General features: G+C 39.3%; 2 protein-coding genes across 7 annotated transcripts in view; both read right to left on the bottom strand.

The window, feature by feature from the left end:
- Positions 1 to 32: 32 nt before the first annotated feature.
- Positions 33 to 6,890, bottom strand: LOC117732990 (glycerol-3-phosphate dehydrogenase [NAD(+)], cytoplasmic). Its single transcript, XM_034536230.1, has 8 exons — positions 6,717 to 6,890; positions 5,001 to 5,178; positions 4,650 to 4,790; positions 4,333 to 4,471; positions 3,070 to 3,182; positions 2,272 to 2,508; positions 1,159 to 1,265; positions 33 to 1,040 (listed from the first exon to the last, which is right to left on the bottom strand). Exons 1-8 carry the CDS (start codon positions 6,758 to 6,760, stop codon positions 944 to 946), a joined length of 1,056 nt encoding a protein of 351 aa, XP_034392121.1. The 5' UTR covers positions 6,761 to 6,890; the 3' UTR covers positions 33 to 943.
- Positions 6,891 to 10,141: 3,251 nt separating this feature from the next.
- LOC117732985 (acid-sensing ion channel 1-like) overlaps positions 10,142 to 11,782 on the bottom strand; it is a 39,844-nt gene continuing 38,203 nt past the window's right edge. For 5 of the 6 annotated variants that reach the window (XM_034536220.1, XM_034536217.1, XM_034536221.1 and 2 more), the window contains 4 exons: positions 11,756 to 11,782; positions 11,091 to 11,182; positions 10,893 to 10,972; positions 10,142 to 10,587 (listed from right to left, as the gene is read on the bottom strand). The exon at positions 11,756 to 11,782 is cut by the window's right edge and continues 127 nt beyond it. In XM_034536220.1, the coding sequence (XP_034392111.1) occupies positions 10,459 to 10,587; positions 10,893 to 10,972; positions 11,091 to 11,182; positions 11,756 to 11,782 (328 nt within the window). In that variant the 3' untranslated portion in view covers positions 10,142 to 10,458. Of the gene's footprint in view, positions 10,588 to 10,892; positions 10,973 to 11,090; positions 11,183 to 11,755 lie in introns of those variants that run through there. The other variant, XM_034536223.1, reaches the window with a different exon arrangement.

Here is an 11,782-nt window from a genome sequence, read left to right as displayed (position 1 = left end):
CTTTCTAATGAGTGAAAAATAATGAGCGAGGATTTTCATTTGATTAGAGTTAGTTTATTCAGACAAATGTTGATATAGTTACCATCAGGCAGGGTCACAATAACAAATGGAATATTGGACGGATGTTAAAGTAGTTAAAGTCTTTGGTTGGACCCCAAAAAACCAAAAATAAAATTGCGAAGAATTAGAAACAGTGCATGCTAAGGCACTTATACTTCGACAGTACGTTAATATACAGTACAAGACAAAACAGTGAATTATGTAAGACACTTTTAGAGCAAATAAAGACATTATGGCATTCACTGGACGACAACAATAAATCCCCCAACAGAAGGCCGTCAATAGGGGTTGGTCAAAATCTGAATGCATGATCCTAAATGGCAGTCAAGGATCGACTAAAACCGGAGGCACTAAACACTTAGGAAGAATATTATTGTCTTGTGATTAATTTGATATCCGGTGAAAGTCTGGATATATTTATTGGTTTTTTTTCTTTTTTCGTCGCTTTCTAGAAATGTTACGCCATGCATTTGGATTTAAATGAAATACATTTTAGGCACAAAAAAAGAAGAAAAAAAGAGCCATCTTGACAATAACACGGGGAAAAGAAACGGCTTCATCTAAACTCCTTCAAGTCGTCGCGCGTGTCAGGAAATGAAAAGCACTTTAAAAAAAATAATAATGAGTGTTAAGGACAGAGTGGTCGAACTAGAGCTGAACGCACCAATGTTACGCAACCTCCTTCGAAAGAGTGAACATCGCCCTCGCTGGCTGGAGCCGCACAGTTGTGTGATAGCTGTGGAGTGACTTGTCCTCCGTCTATTTCTGCTTGGTAACAGGTGAGAAAAGGTAAACATTACCTTACCGAGCAGAAATAGACGGGGGACATTTTCTTTTTAAAAAAGGCACTTGGTCAGTTTGCCGTTTTTTTTTCCTTTCTTTTTCACATGTGCTCCGGGTGGTTCTGCAAACAGCTGATGAACTCTGAGACCGGATGTCCCTGAAAGCAGATCTGATAGACGGCGTTGAACAGTGGGAACCTAGGGAGAGAGGAAAGAGGAGAGAGGAGGCATGGTTGAGTGCAAACACTAAAGCTGGATTGATGTATTTTTTTCTAAATATCTGAGATCCGGTGCGCCGTGTGGCTGCTTGACCTACTTGTCGACGAGGTCTTTGTGCTGCAGGATGCGATAGACCTCGGAGGCCGTCGCCGGCCCCTGCAGCTTCTGACCGTTCAGCATCTCCTTCTCCAGCTCCTCGATGGTCTGAGAAGAAAAAAAAAAAAGTCTTCCTTTTTACAAGCTTCCTCAACTCGCCTGCAGCACCTCGGGATCAAAAAATACGTCAGCATGTAGCGGACCGTAAATTACCTTTTTAGTACGGTGCAGCGTGCTGAAATTATGAGCCGTTTACATTCATGCGTTTCGGAATTATTTTATATTTTATTATTTGTCCTTTTCAGTATTGTATTAAGGTCGAAAGAATTTATTGAGAAATAATTATGCTGGTAGGAAGTGACAAAAAAAGAAGCACGAAAACAGTAAAAGTAATAAAATAAACTTCTTTTTTTTTTATAATAAAAAAAAAATAATGGCACACGGGTTGTCAATATTTTATTGTATATTGTAGCTAATATTAAGTAACATAAGGTATTTTAAAAAGTTGTTATGTGTATGTAAGATTGCCATATTGCTATATCAGCCTCGTTAACTGCTCTTTGGATTTGCTTGTCTAAAAATATACTTTACTATTAAATGTGATAGTTTAAATATTTTTTAACTAAATGGGTCAAAGCTGCATTTCATACATGAATTTGTTGACACCTTTCTTATACTCTATAGTGATAACATGGTGGGGAGTTTTTTATTTTATTTATTTTTATTTGAAGTTCATTATATTTATGTATAGCACTCTATTAGAACTCGTTGACATAGTTAGAATGAATAATTTTATATAAATATATACATTTATTTCTTTTGTTTTCACTGTCAAGTACTAGTGGGCGAAGATTAAACATTTAAAGATAGCAATGTTTGTATTTTAGTTTTCCTTCTTGGCTCGTTTCATGTTCACAGTGGTCATGCACCTACAGAAGTGTATTGTGCTCCTTCACAACTGATTTTAAATATTTATTGATCCATTCATCAGCTTTCGCTGCTGAATCTGAGCATTTCTTAAAACCCAAATAAGCACTTCTGGCCCACTCCCGTTAAAAAAAAATAATAATTTAAAAAAAGGGGTGAATGCATGCGATCCAATCTGAGCTCTCACCTTCCCCGTCTTCACGAAGGCTTCGGCTACTTTGCGGTTGCGGCCGCCGTAGCAGGTCGTGATGAGGTCCGCCACGCCGCAGCTCTCCAGGAAGGTCGCGGAGGACACGGGACCGGCGGTGCAGAAGATGCGGGCGAACGCGATCATCTCCATCAGGCCCAACCGGATCACGGCGGCCTTCGTGTTGTCTCCGAAGCCCAGACCGTCACAGAAACCGGCGCCGACCGCAACGATGTTCTGAAGGACGGACGAGGAGGGAAAGACAGACTTTACAACAAGACATTTCATTTAATACTTTTAAGGATTTAAATGTGCTTTCCAAGAGGAGGATTCCTCCCGGACCCCCCTATCAAAACCAGTTAAAGTACTATCATGAGACAATACAGAGATATTGAGAATAGGGTCCCAGACGCTAAGCAAATAGTAAAAAATATATTTGAAATGCTAACAATTGTGCATACTTAAAACATTAACGTTCACAACCTACCTTCAAGATATTACAGTTTACATTAATATAAAACATAAAAAGACGCATATTGTCATTGTTGAGGTAGAATTTCTTTAAATATGATGAGTCCATTATCAGCATAAGCGTAATTGCGTAAGTGTAATACGTTGGTAAACAGACATTAGGAAAAAGTTACATATATAATATAGATTTTATTAAAGTGCGTGAAGTCTTTGAGGGATAAATATACCAAATACAATCTGTAAATGTTGCTGCTTGGAGGCAAGACTACTTTACACATAAATGAACCCCACTGCTGCACGCAGCTGTGTTTATTAATAGAAGCTCACCTTCAGGGCTCCACAGATCTCCACCACATCGTACTCTTCCACCACAGTGACTCGGAAGTTGGTGGTCTGCATGAGTTCCTTCAGGAGAGCCCCGTGGTTTTTATTCTTGCACCCTGCAACGCAGACCAAAAAAAAAGAAAAAAGAACCTGGTTATTATCTTTTAGCATCTCTATATTAATCATTTTTGTCACCACCATTTCAAATTGTCAGACTTTGAAGAGTCACGATCATAACTACACTTCTATTAAAGTGCAGTAAAGTAGTTTCACTTTCAATGGGTTAATGCCAGATGAAGAAAATAACAATGAATTAATATTAGCTAACCTGATTTAAAAAAATAAAATGTTCTCCATAAATCAAGTAGGAAAAGACCCAAAGACTATAAGTAGACTACTTGATTACTATACGTGAATTATCTATACAGCATTTGTATGTCATAATGTCATTATATCATTCTAAGTGTCTCCCACTGTATTTAACAACAGTCATTTTGACTCCCATGTAGCCTCCATCTTTCCACTAGCTGCTCCCTGTGGGAGGAGCTCAGTGCTGCTTTCATGTATAAAGTTGAAGGGTTTGCAGTTATGGATCGGTGGATTCATGCACATTTTTACAGGTCGGGCAGTGAGTTATGGCTCTCACGTCCATTAATTATACTTGTATGTGTTTTTTAAACCACGCTTCTTAAACCCATTTCTCCTAGAATTATAGTGACACATTTCAAACCATTGAACCTCCGGACTTTAACTCGAGCAGATTGATTTGTGTATTTTTCTGCCGAGCTTCCCACTTTATTTAACACCGAGCAAATGATCTTTCCATTTCAACTGGTATTTTTTCCCCCAGTATCTGGAAGTCTGCGGACAGGATTACAATGTCATTTTTGGGAATGAGAATTTCAGTTGACGAAGAATGTCTGTTTGATTACAGCCCTAATTAAAACACAGTAACATCCGTAATGCCTTTAAGGCCTTCAACAAGTTCCATTTCACAGCGTCGATCAAACAAATACTCCTTTCACACATTCATAGCGAATCCCATGAAGCATGCAGTCATGTGGTGCGTACGAAGTCGTGAAGAAAGAAAATGTCATGTACACAGGAAGTGTCACCCTTATGCCGACGATGCAGAAAGCACAAACCACAACAAACGCACTTCCTGCATCAAGACTAAAAACCTGCTTATTGGAATTTTATCCCCCAAAAAAAGCATATAATAAGCCTGTCTTTTAAAACAAAAATATAAATAAACATCGGACTAACCAATGGTGGTCTCGCAAAACTTCTCATCGGCAACCTCATTGGCAATGTTGGCCCCCATGAGCACACTCATGGTGATGCCAATCTTCTCCTGGATCACATCGGAGATGAGTTTAAGTCCATCGGGCCCCTCGTCGACGCCCTGGAGGAACAAAAACACACACAAGCAGTGTGTTTACATGACGCCACACACACACACACACACACACACACACACACAGACCAAACTGCACAACTGGCAACTGGCTGCTTTAACCTGGAATAAAACGGTGAATATCCAGAGACAAAAAGGTGACAAATTCAAAAGAGCAAAGCCCGACCTTGATGAGAGACATCCCCAGTGCGTCGGTCTTTATCTTGCCCTTCATGGTGTCACACGCTTTCCCGACAAACTGATGCGGGATCACAAACACCAAAATGTCTGCATCGCAGGACGCCTCCACCAGGTCTGCGACGGCCAGCTGAGGAGGAATCGGAGGGTTTTAGAAGACACATCAAAATAAAATGCAACTAACAGTAAAGTCCGGTGTAACAACCTGCTCTCCAGAAAACTGACATTATAATAGTTTAATGCATTATGGATAAAAGCAAAAAGTCTCCGGACACATAAAACCTCAACAAAGGCTTTATTTACTCATTTTTAAAATGGTGATAAACCAACAGTTTCTTACCACATTGGCTGGCAGCTGGTGCCCAGGAAGGTACTTCACATTTTCGTGGTCATTGTTGATGATTTCGGTCAGTTTGCGCCCGTTCACCATCTCCTCAAACACCCACATTTTTACGGTGGTGTCAAAATGTGCATTCTGAGCAGCATTGGCACCCACGATCTTGGCAATGGCGGAACCCCTGTATCGTTAAAAGTTAAAGTATTTCATTTACATAAGAAATCGTGTTAAGAAAACGGACATTGTGGGTCCAGAAGAGATCCAACACAAACAGTGATTTTGCCTTTTTTTTAAGTCTAGTTATTAATAGCGATTGACTCATGACAATCAGAGCTCCTCATGTGTTTTTCTACTGGTTCACTTTAAAGTGGCTGCTCTTTGATCTCCAGCAGGAGGACTCAGCAGCCAGCTCTTCAGATAAGCCGATACGTGTCCCACGACTCTCGAGGCAACGAGAACCATTCGGATTTTATGTTTGTTCACTCAGTAGTTATTTAAAAAAAAAGGGATTGAACATGATTTTGAGGAATTCTTCTTATAATTTGGGCCTAAACATAAAGCATGTGTGAGCTTAATAAACTTTTTTTCCCAACAATCCTGAACAAAGAAAGTCGTTTGAACTAATCAAATACATAAACTAAAAGCCATATGCCAAATTTACATGAGAACTTCAAAAAAATAATAATTCTTTGCTTGATTTTATGTTTGAGCTTTGGTATTTTGAATTATAAGACTGTTAAAGAGAGAAACACTAAAAAACACGCCAATTGTAGATTTGTGATTAGATCATTTTAGTAAACTGTGTGAAACTTAGTTTAATCCCCACAGCAGTGTGTTACTATAGTATTTAACATGATTTTGAGGCTTTTAATAATTCGAGACCAGAGACATCAATGAGCTTTAAAACATGATTTCTTTCCAACAATGGATACAATCCCATCAGAGTAATAAAAACACGTGTTTAACTCACACAACACGTGCGTTTAGTTTATTTCTCTTTGATAATAGCGAATTTACCAGGTGACTAAAAGTATTCATGCATGGCGTGTTATGACGTGTTACCCCCTCGTGGGATTTTGAAGCAGACAAGTTTTATTAAAAATTACAACTCGGCGTCAGAAAAAGAAAACGACCCACGGGGTGTATGTGTGTGTGTGTGTGTGTGTGTGTGTGTGTGTGCGTGTGTGGGGGGGGTATTCAGACGTTGTAAAAGGGGGCGATTGGGTGACAGGTGCAGGATAACACAACAACACACATTCATACTGTGGTGGTGTTATAAACACGCGTTGTTTACGCTGCAGACACAGTGACGTCATGGAGAACATAACGACAATACAATAACACATACAAAAAAAAAAGAAAAAAAAGAAGAGCAACGTTAATCGCGACGGACATGTGTGGGCAGTAATGTGTGGGCAGTAATGTGTTAATATAAATATAAATCATTAATACAACCGTCTCGCTCTCCTTCTGACAACGACTGATGTCACGCTGTAGGTACTACAACAACAACGACAACAACAACAACAAAGGTGAAACTTATCGCAGGTGAAAGGAGGAGAAGAAAAAAAGCGGCTAATTGCTAGTCACCGTTAGCTAGCCGGCCGGCTGGGGTTAAACACGCGATCTTTGACACGCGAAGATGCTCCACGCGCGCATAGAGTTCGGCTCCCGTTTTTGGACACAAAAACACGCGTCGGAGAAAAAACAACGACTTGCCAGTTTCCGGAGCCAATGATGCAGACTTTCTTCGGCGCTGCCATCTTGGAGAGGGACGCGTTAAGCCAACGAAGGGCCGGCGGAGGCGACGATGAATGCGGCTGCGAGGACCTGCAGTAAAAGTTACACAACGCAGCGAGCTGCCGGGGGACTGCACGCCCGTTTCATTGGCTCTTCCGAGGGGGAGACACTGTGCCCCGCCCCCTAAAAGTCTGGTCACTCATTCATCCAGCTGACTAGAGGTCAGTAGGCTTAAAGTAATGCGGGCTAAAGTCCCCGTGTGAACACCGGGCAACTGATTGCATGAACTATGAGACAATGATATAGTCACACTGCATAAAAAAGCTTCATCAAATCCATTACGTTGTTAGGTTTTGAATTGCAGTTACATTGCTGGACTTTTAGTTGTAAATTAGTATTTTTTTTTTATTGTACGGTAATGCTTAATTCAACTTTAATAAATAAAGCACTGTGGCTTTGCCTCGACTTGTGTACTACAAGTCTTTCTATTTTATCCACAGTATGCTCACAGTACGCAGCCTGTGGTCACTGTGCAGAATATAGCTGGCACATTAAGGATAAATAAAAGTCCATTGTGGGAGAAATTATTTGGTCTAGAGGACTCACACAAAAGGGGCATTTGTTGCGTAAGAGTTGGACCTAACAGAAAAGTAGGAAGTAACAAAACTCCTGATTCATCAGTCTGGTTTCTATGAACAAAATGCAACTTTATTGAGTTTTGAGCTCAAGAGTTTTCATGATTATGTCTCCACCACCACAAACATTAGTATCATGTAGTGAAATGCGTACATTTAAGTACCTCTACATTCACTCAGCAGTCAGAAATGTGCCGCTTGTGTCTTCTGAATATATTAATGAAAGTAATACGCTCTAAAAAAAAAAGAGGCCTCTGGCTGCAGTATCTTGAAGTTAAATGCTAACGTCAACATACCAACAATGCTGTTTATGTTTACCATGTTCAGCATTTAGTCAGTGTGTTAACATGCTAACATTTAGCTATAAAGCACTCAACACAAAGTACAACCGAGGCTGATGGGAATGTCGTTATATTTAGAGTTGTTTTTATTGCACAATTGCCATTTTGATCCGATAATGGCGCTTAATAAAACATAAAGGGAGCGGCCAGAGTAATTACAATTCATCTTGAGGGGAACATGAATGTGTGAAGAACATTTCTAATCTTTTCCAAAACTCGTCAAATCCGCAAATGTCCACCTCATGGTGGCGCTAGAGGATTACCACCGTAACTGTACATCATCTGGGAACCATGAATGTCTAAAAAATCTGATCAAAATTAACAGAAAATCTGTACAGAAAATTCTATCCACTGAAAAGAAATGTAAAGTTATAATATAATCTTTTAATATAACAACCGCTTCGAGGCCGTTGTATTTTTATACATCACATCTTATAATGTCTAAAATAATGGAGGACTTGTATTGAGATGCGTGACCTCATTGCTGAGAACAACGCTCCAGCTGTTCATTTTTATTTACTGATGATACATTTGAAGCAGCTGTGACTGCAGCAATGCAAACAAAAGGAATATAAATAGCCTCGTACTTTAATTTTTGATAAATACACTTCTCATAAATAAACTCACAATCATATATACAGAAAAAGAGACACGCAACAGTCTAGTTTAAATAAATACAACAAGTACAACATTACACAGATCAGACCATCGTAATTTAACAATGAGATTATTATCCAATATTTACATTACATTGCAGTTGATGGAATAATTGTGCTTGATAATAACACTACACAGCTACTACATTTCCCATTTCCTGTTAAGAAAAACACTGATCTCAATGGGAATGAGTGCAAGTAGATTAACGCCAACAGAATATTGTTAGATTGTTGTAAACAGTTAGAATATACACAGTATTGAACATGCACCGCCAGAGCCGACATGTTTACCAACTGATAACAGATGCAGTGTTTTGGATATGAGGGTCGCATGATGAAGATTTTCCTTTTTAGCTTTTGAATATTGTCAAAAAACACACACACAAATAAAAAAAAAATATATAGACAGATGATGATAACCTTGTTCATTGATGGAGCACATTTAAGACGCCTACTGGTCAATGCTACATGCAACTCAACGAGAGCCCGAGAAAGATGGCAAAACACATTCAACATATTTATACTCATTAGTTTTTTCTTGCCCTTAAATGTGATGAACAGCATCTACGTGTACACATGTAAGACACTGCCTTAGGATTAATGTCAATTATTTTAATTTCTCTAATGTATTCAGGGGGTTTCCATACAAAGGAAAGGGAATTTGAAGGTAAATCATACAGTACGTAGCACCTGTGTGTGTAAATTTAATTTAGCAGTTGCTGTGTATCCAACCATCTCTTTATCATGTTAAAATACTGTTTTTTTTTTAGATCATTTTGTTGGATGATCTTCAAAATGCCAAAGTGTTTCAATGCAAAAAGTTCAGCATTATGGGAAAAAACTGGCTTTAGGTCTCTAGTGGAGAATGTCTACAGCCAGTTAGCTTAGCTTAGCATAATGACTGGAAAACAGGGGGAAACAGCTAGCCTGGTTTTGCCCAAAGGTAACAATTCCAATTACAGCAAAAAGGACACACAAGGTTTTTCACGGGTTCGGACTTGTTGCAACCTGGCCAGCTTTTACCACCTGTTTCCAACTCTTTGTGCTAAGCTAAGCTAAGCTAACCAGCCCATGGCCGTCGCGTCATATTTTTACAGAGGGTGAATGGTATCAGTCTTTTCGTCTAATAAGCGTATTTCTCAAAAGTCAAACTATCTCAATGCAGTACAGAATTTGGGATTACTGGGTCTGATGTGAGCGGTAGCTTATGGTGGCTAATATTGGAAAACTTGAGTTGGATACGGCTTCATTTACAACTTTATAATGTCTTCTGTGAAAAAAGAAAATGTTGCATGGGCTCGCCTCAAGGCCAGATACATTTTTTTCTTCAACCTGCTCATTTCTAGACATGGGAATTACTTTTTCTTATGAATCAAATGCTCCAGCTCGTAAAATTCTTAAGGGCGGCGTCAACCTGCGAGATGAGGTAGGTACAGTACACTGGCAAAAATGCTCAGGTTTTTAACGAGGGGAAGACGTGAGATGAGTATATATAAAAAAAAAATGGAACAAGTCAAGAACAACAGCGGTGAAAGCAGAAAAGGCAAAGCATGTGCAGGACTGACATACAAAAAAATAATAAATAATAATAAATAACATCTTGTAAGTGAAAACAAACCTCCCGTCGCATCGACTATTTACAAAGAGCTCCTTCCGATTGACGGATGAAAAACCACACACAGCTGGATTTCTAACGCTGACTCACTGAACACACACACAACCGACCTCAGCTCGGTTCATGCCCCCCCCCCCCCCCCCCCCCCCCCCCCCTATCTACCGGATCTGTTACTACGTCTCGAGAAGCTGTTTTACAGATGACCATGCAGTTAGTCTGACTCTTTATTTAAATTGATTTTTACTCATCACGACATGTTTGATGTGTGGTTCCTCTGCTCTCCACAGGTGTGTACGTGGCCTCTGCTCACCTTCAGCCACATGTTGTACTCACACACACACACACACACACACACACTCTCTCTCCAGCGTCTCAGTTAAGACACTTTTCCCCTCCGGTCGCTCCCGCAGACCAGGAAAAAAAACCTCAACGAACAAAGTCCATGAGACTCCTCCTCGCCTCCCGCGGGGCGCCTTAATGAAAGTTACTGACGTGACACTTGACGTCGTCCAAGCTCAAGACCGTTCCCTGGTCGTTGTTGTTGTTGTTGTTGTTGTGCTTGTGCTTCTTATCGGAGCAGCGACACAACTTGTACTTTATCACCTGAGAGATGGGGGGGGGGGCGTAAAAAACAGAGGCGGGTCAACCACGACAACCTGCAACATATCTGTCATATTTTATTCAATTATATGTTCTGTATGTTTTATTTGGCCAAATATAAAACGAATTGAATATGAGTTTAGTGGAATCTGCTTATAAAATACAGTTGTGTACATTTTGGATCCCCTGAGGTTGCTAAAACACACACATTCCCACACATGACCTCAGTGACCTCAGTGGTCCAGTAATATTTACATGCAGCAGGATGATTCTTCCATTTAATCACTTTTTTCCCGACGAGGTCTCACCTCGTAAAGATAGTCAAATAGCTCCAGAATGGTGAGTATGCTCGCTCCGATAAAAAGCCCCATCTGACCACCGATATCACCTGGAATATATATATATATATATATATACATAAATATACACGATTCAAGTTAATACAAAACATCATCGACCATGAAGACAGAAAGAACGTCTGCAGCACACATAATGAACTAACGTACCTAAAAGTCCCGCCACTTCATACGCTTTCTTCTGTTCAATAGTTTCATAGTTGAGAGCCTCGAAAAAGATGTCTAAAACCAGAATGTTCTCTCTGTGGAGAAAAGACATATTTATTCCACTTGAGGTAAGACTTTACTCACAGGACGTTTAATTGATAGCTTACAACACAATATAATGTAGTTGTACGCAGAAAGAAGTGTTTATTAACGTATTTGTCAACAACTATAACACCGTACAGCCAGACAAGGAGGCTGGTGAGTAACAAAGACAACAAATTATAATTTTGTAAAATGAGAAGTTTTAATTTAAGAAATTGTCCTTGTATATACTTATTACTAAATTCTAATGAAACAATTTATGAAATATTCAAATACTGCTTTGGGTAAAGTATTACATTATTACTTTGCTCGGATTATGGTATTATTATTACGTATCTTTTCCCTTTTTTTGTAATACATTTGCATTGGTGGTTTGTTACGTCTTTAAAAGTAAAAATATGAATCGAATATAATACAATTATGTACATATGGGAATTCTTCTTCTTTTTGTGAAACACATCTTGTTTAAATATTTGAACACTGCAGAAATAATGCAGATTATTCGGAAATTGGAAACGTAACCTGCGCACTCAATTTCTGTATGCCGTACATTGATTGACACTTACTTAATGTACTGCTCAGACTTGTTGTAT

This window comes from Cyclopterus lumpus, chromosome 7, assembly GCF_009769545.1.
Source record: "Cyclopterus lumpus isolate fCycLum1 chromosome 7, fCycLum1.pri, whole genome shotgun sequence".
In the NCBI taxonomy this organism is placed as follows: domain Eukaryota; kingdom Metazoa; phylum Chordata; class Actinopteri; order Perciformes; family Cyclopteridae; genus Cyclopterus; species Cyclopterus lumpus.
The sequence above is the reverse complement of the archived record's forward strand: the minus strand, read 5'-3'. Positions and strand labels throughout refer to the sequence as shown.

Coding starts and splice junctions, on each gene's coding strand:
- LOC117732990 (XM_034536230.1), bottom strand. CDS start 6,760: ATGGCAGCGCCGAAGAAAGTCTGCATCATTGGCTCCGGAAACTG. Junction 4,472..4,649: donor TGGGGATGTCTCTCATCAAG/GTCGGGCTTTGC, acceptor TTGTTCCTCCAG/GGCGTCGACGAGGGGCCCGA. Junction 1,041..1,158: donor CACAAAGACCTCGTCGACAA/GTAGGTCAAGCA, acceptor CTCTCTCCCTAG/GTTCCCACTGTTCAACGCCG.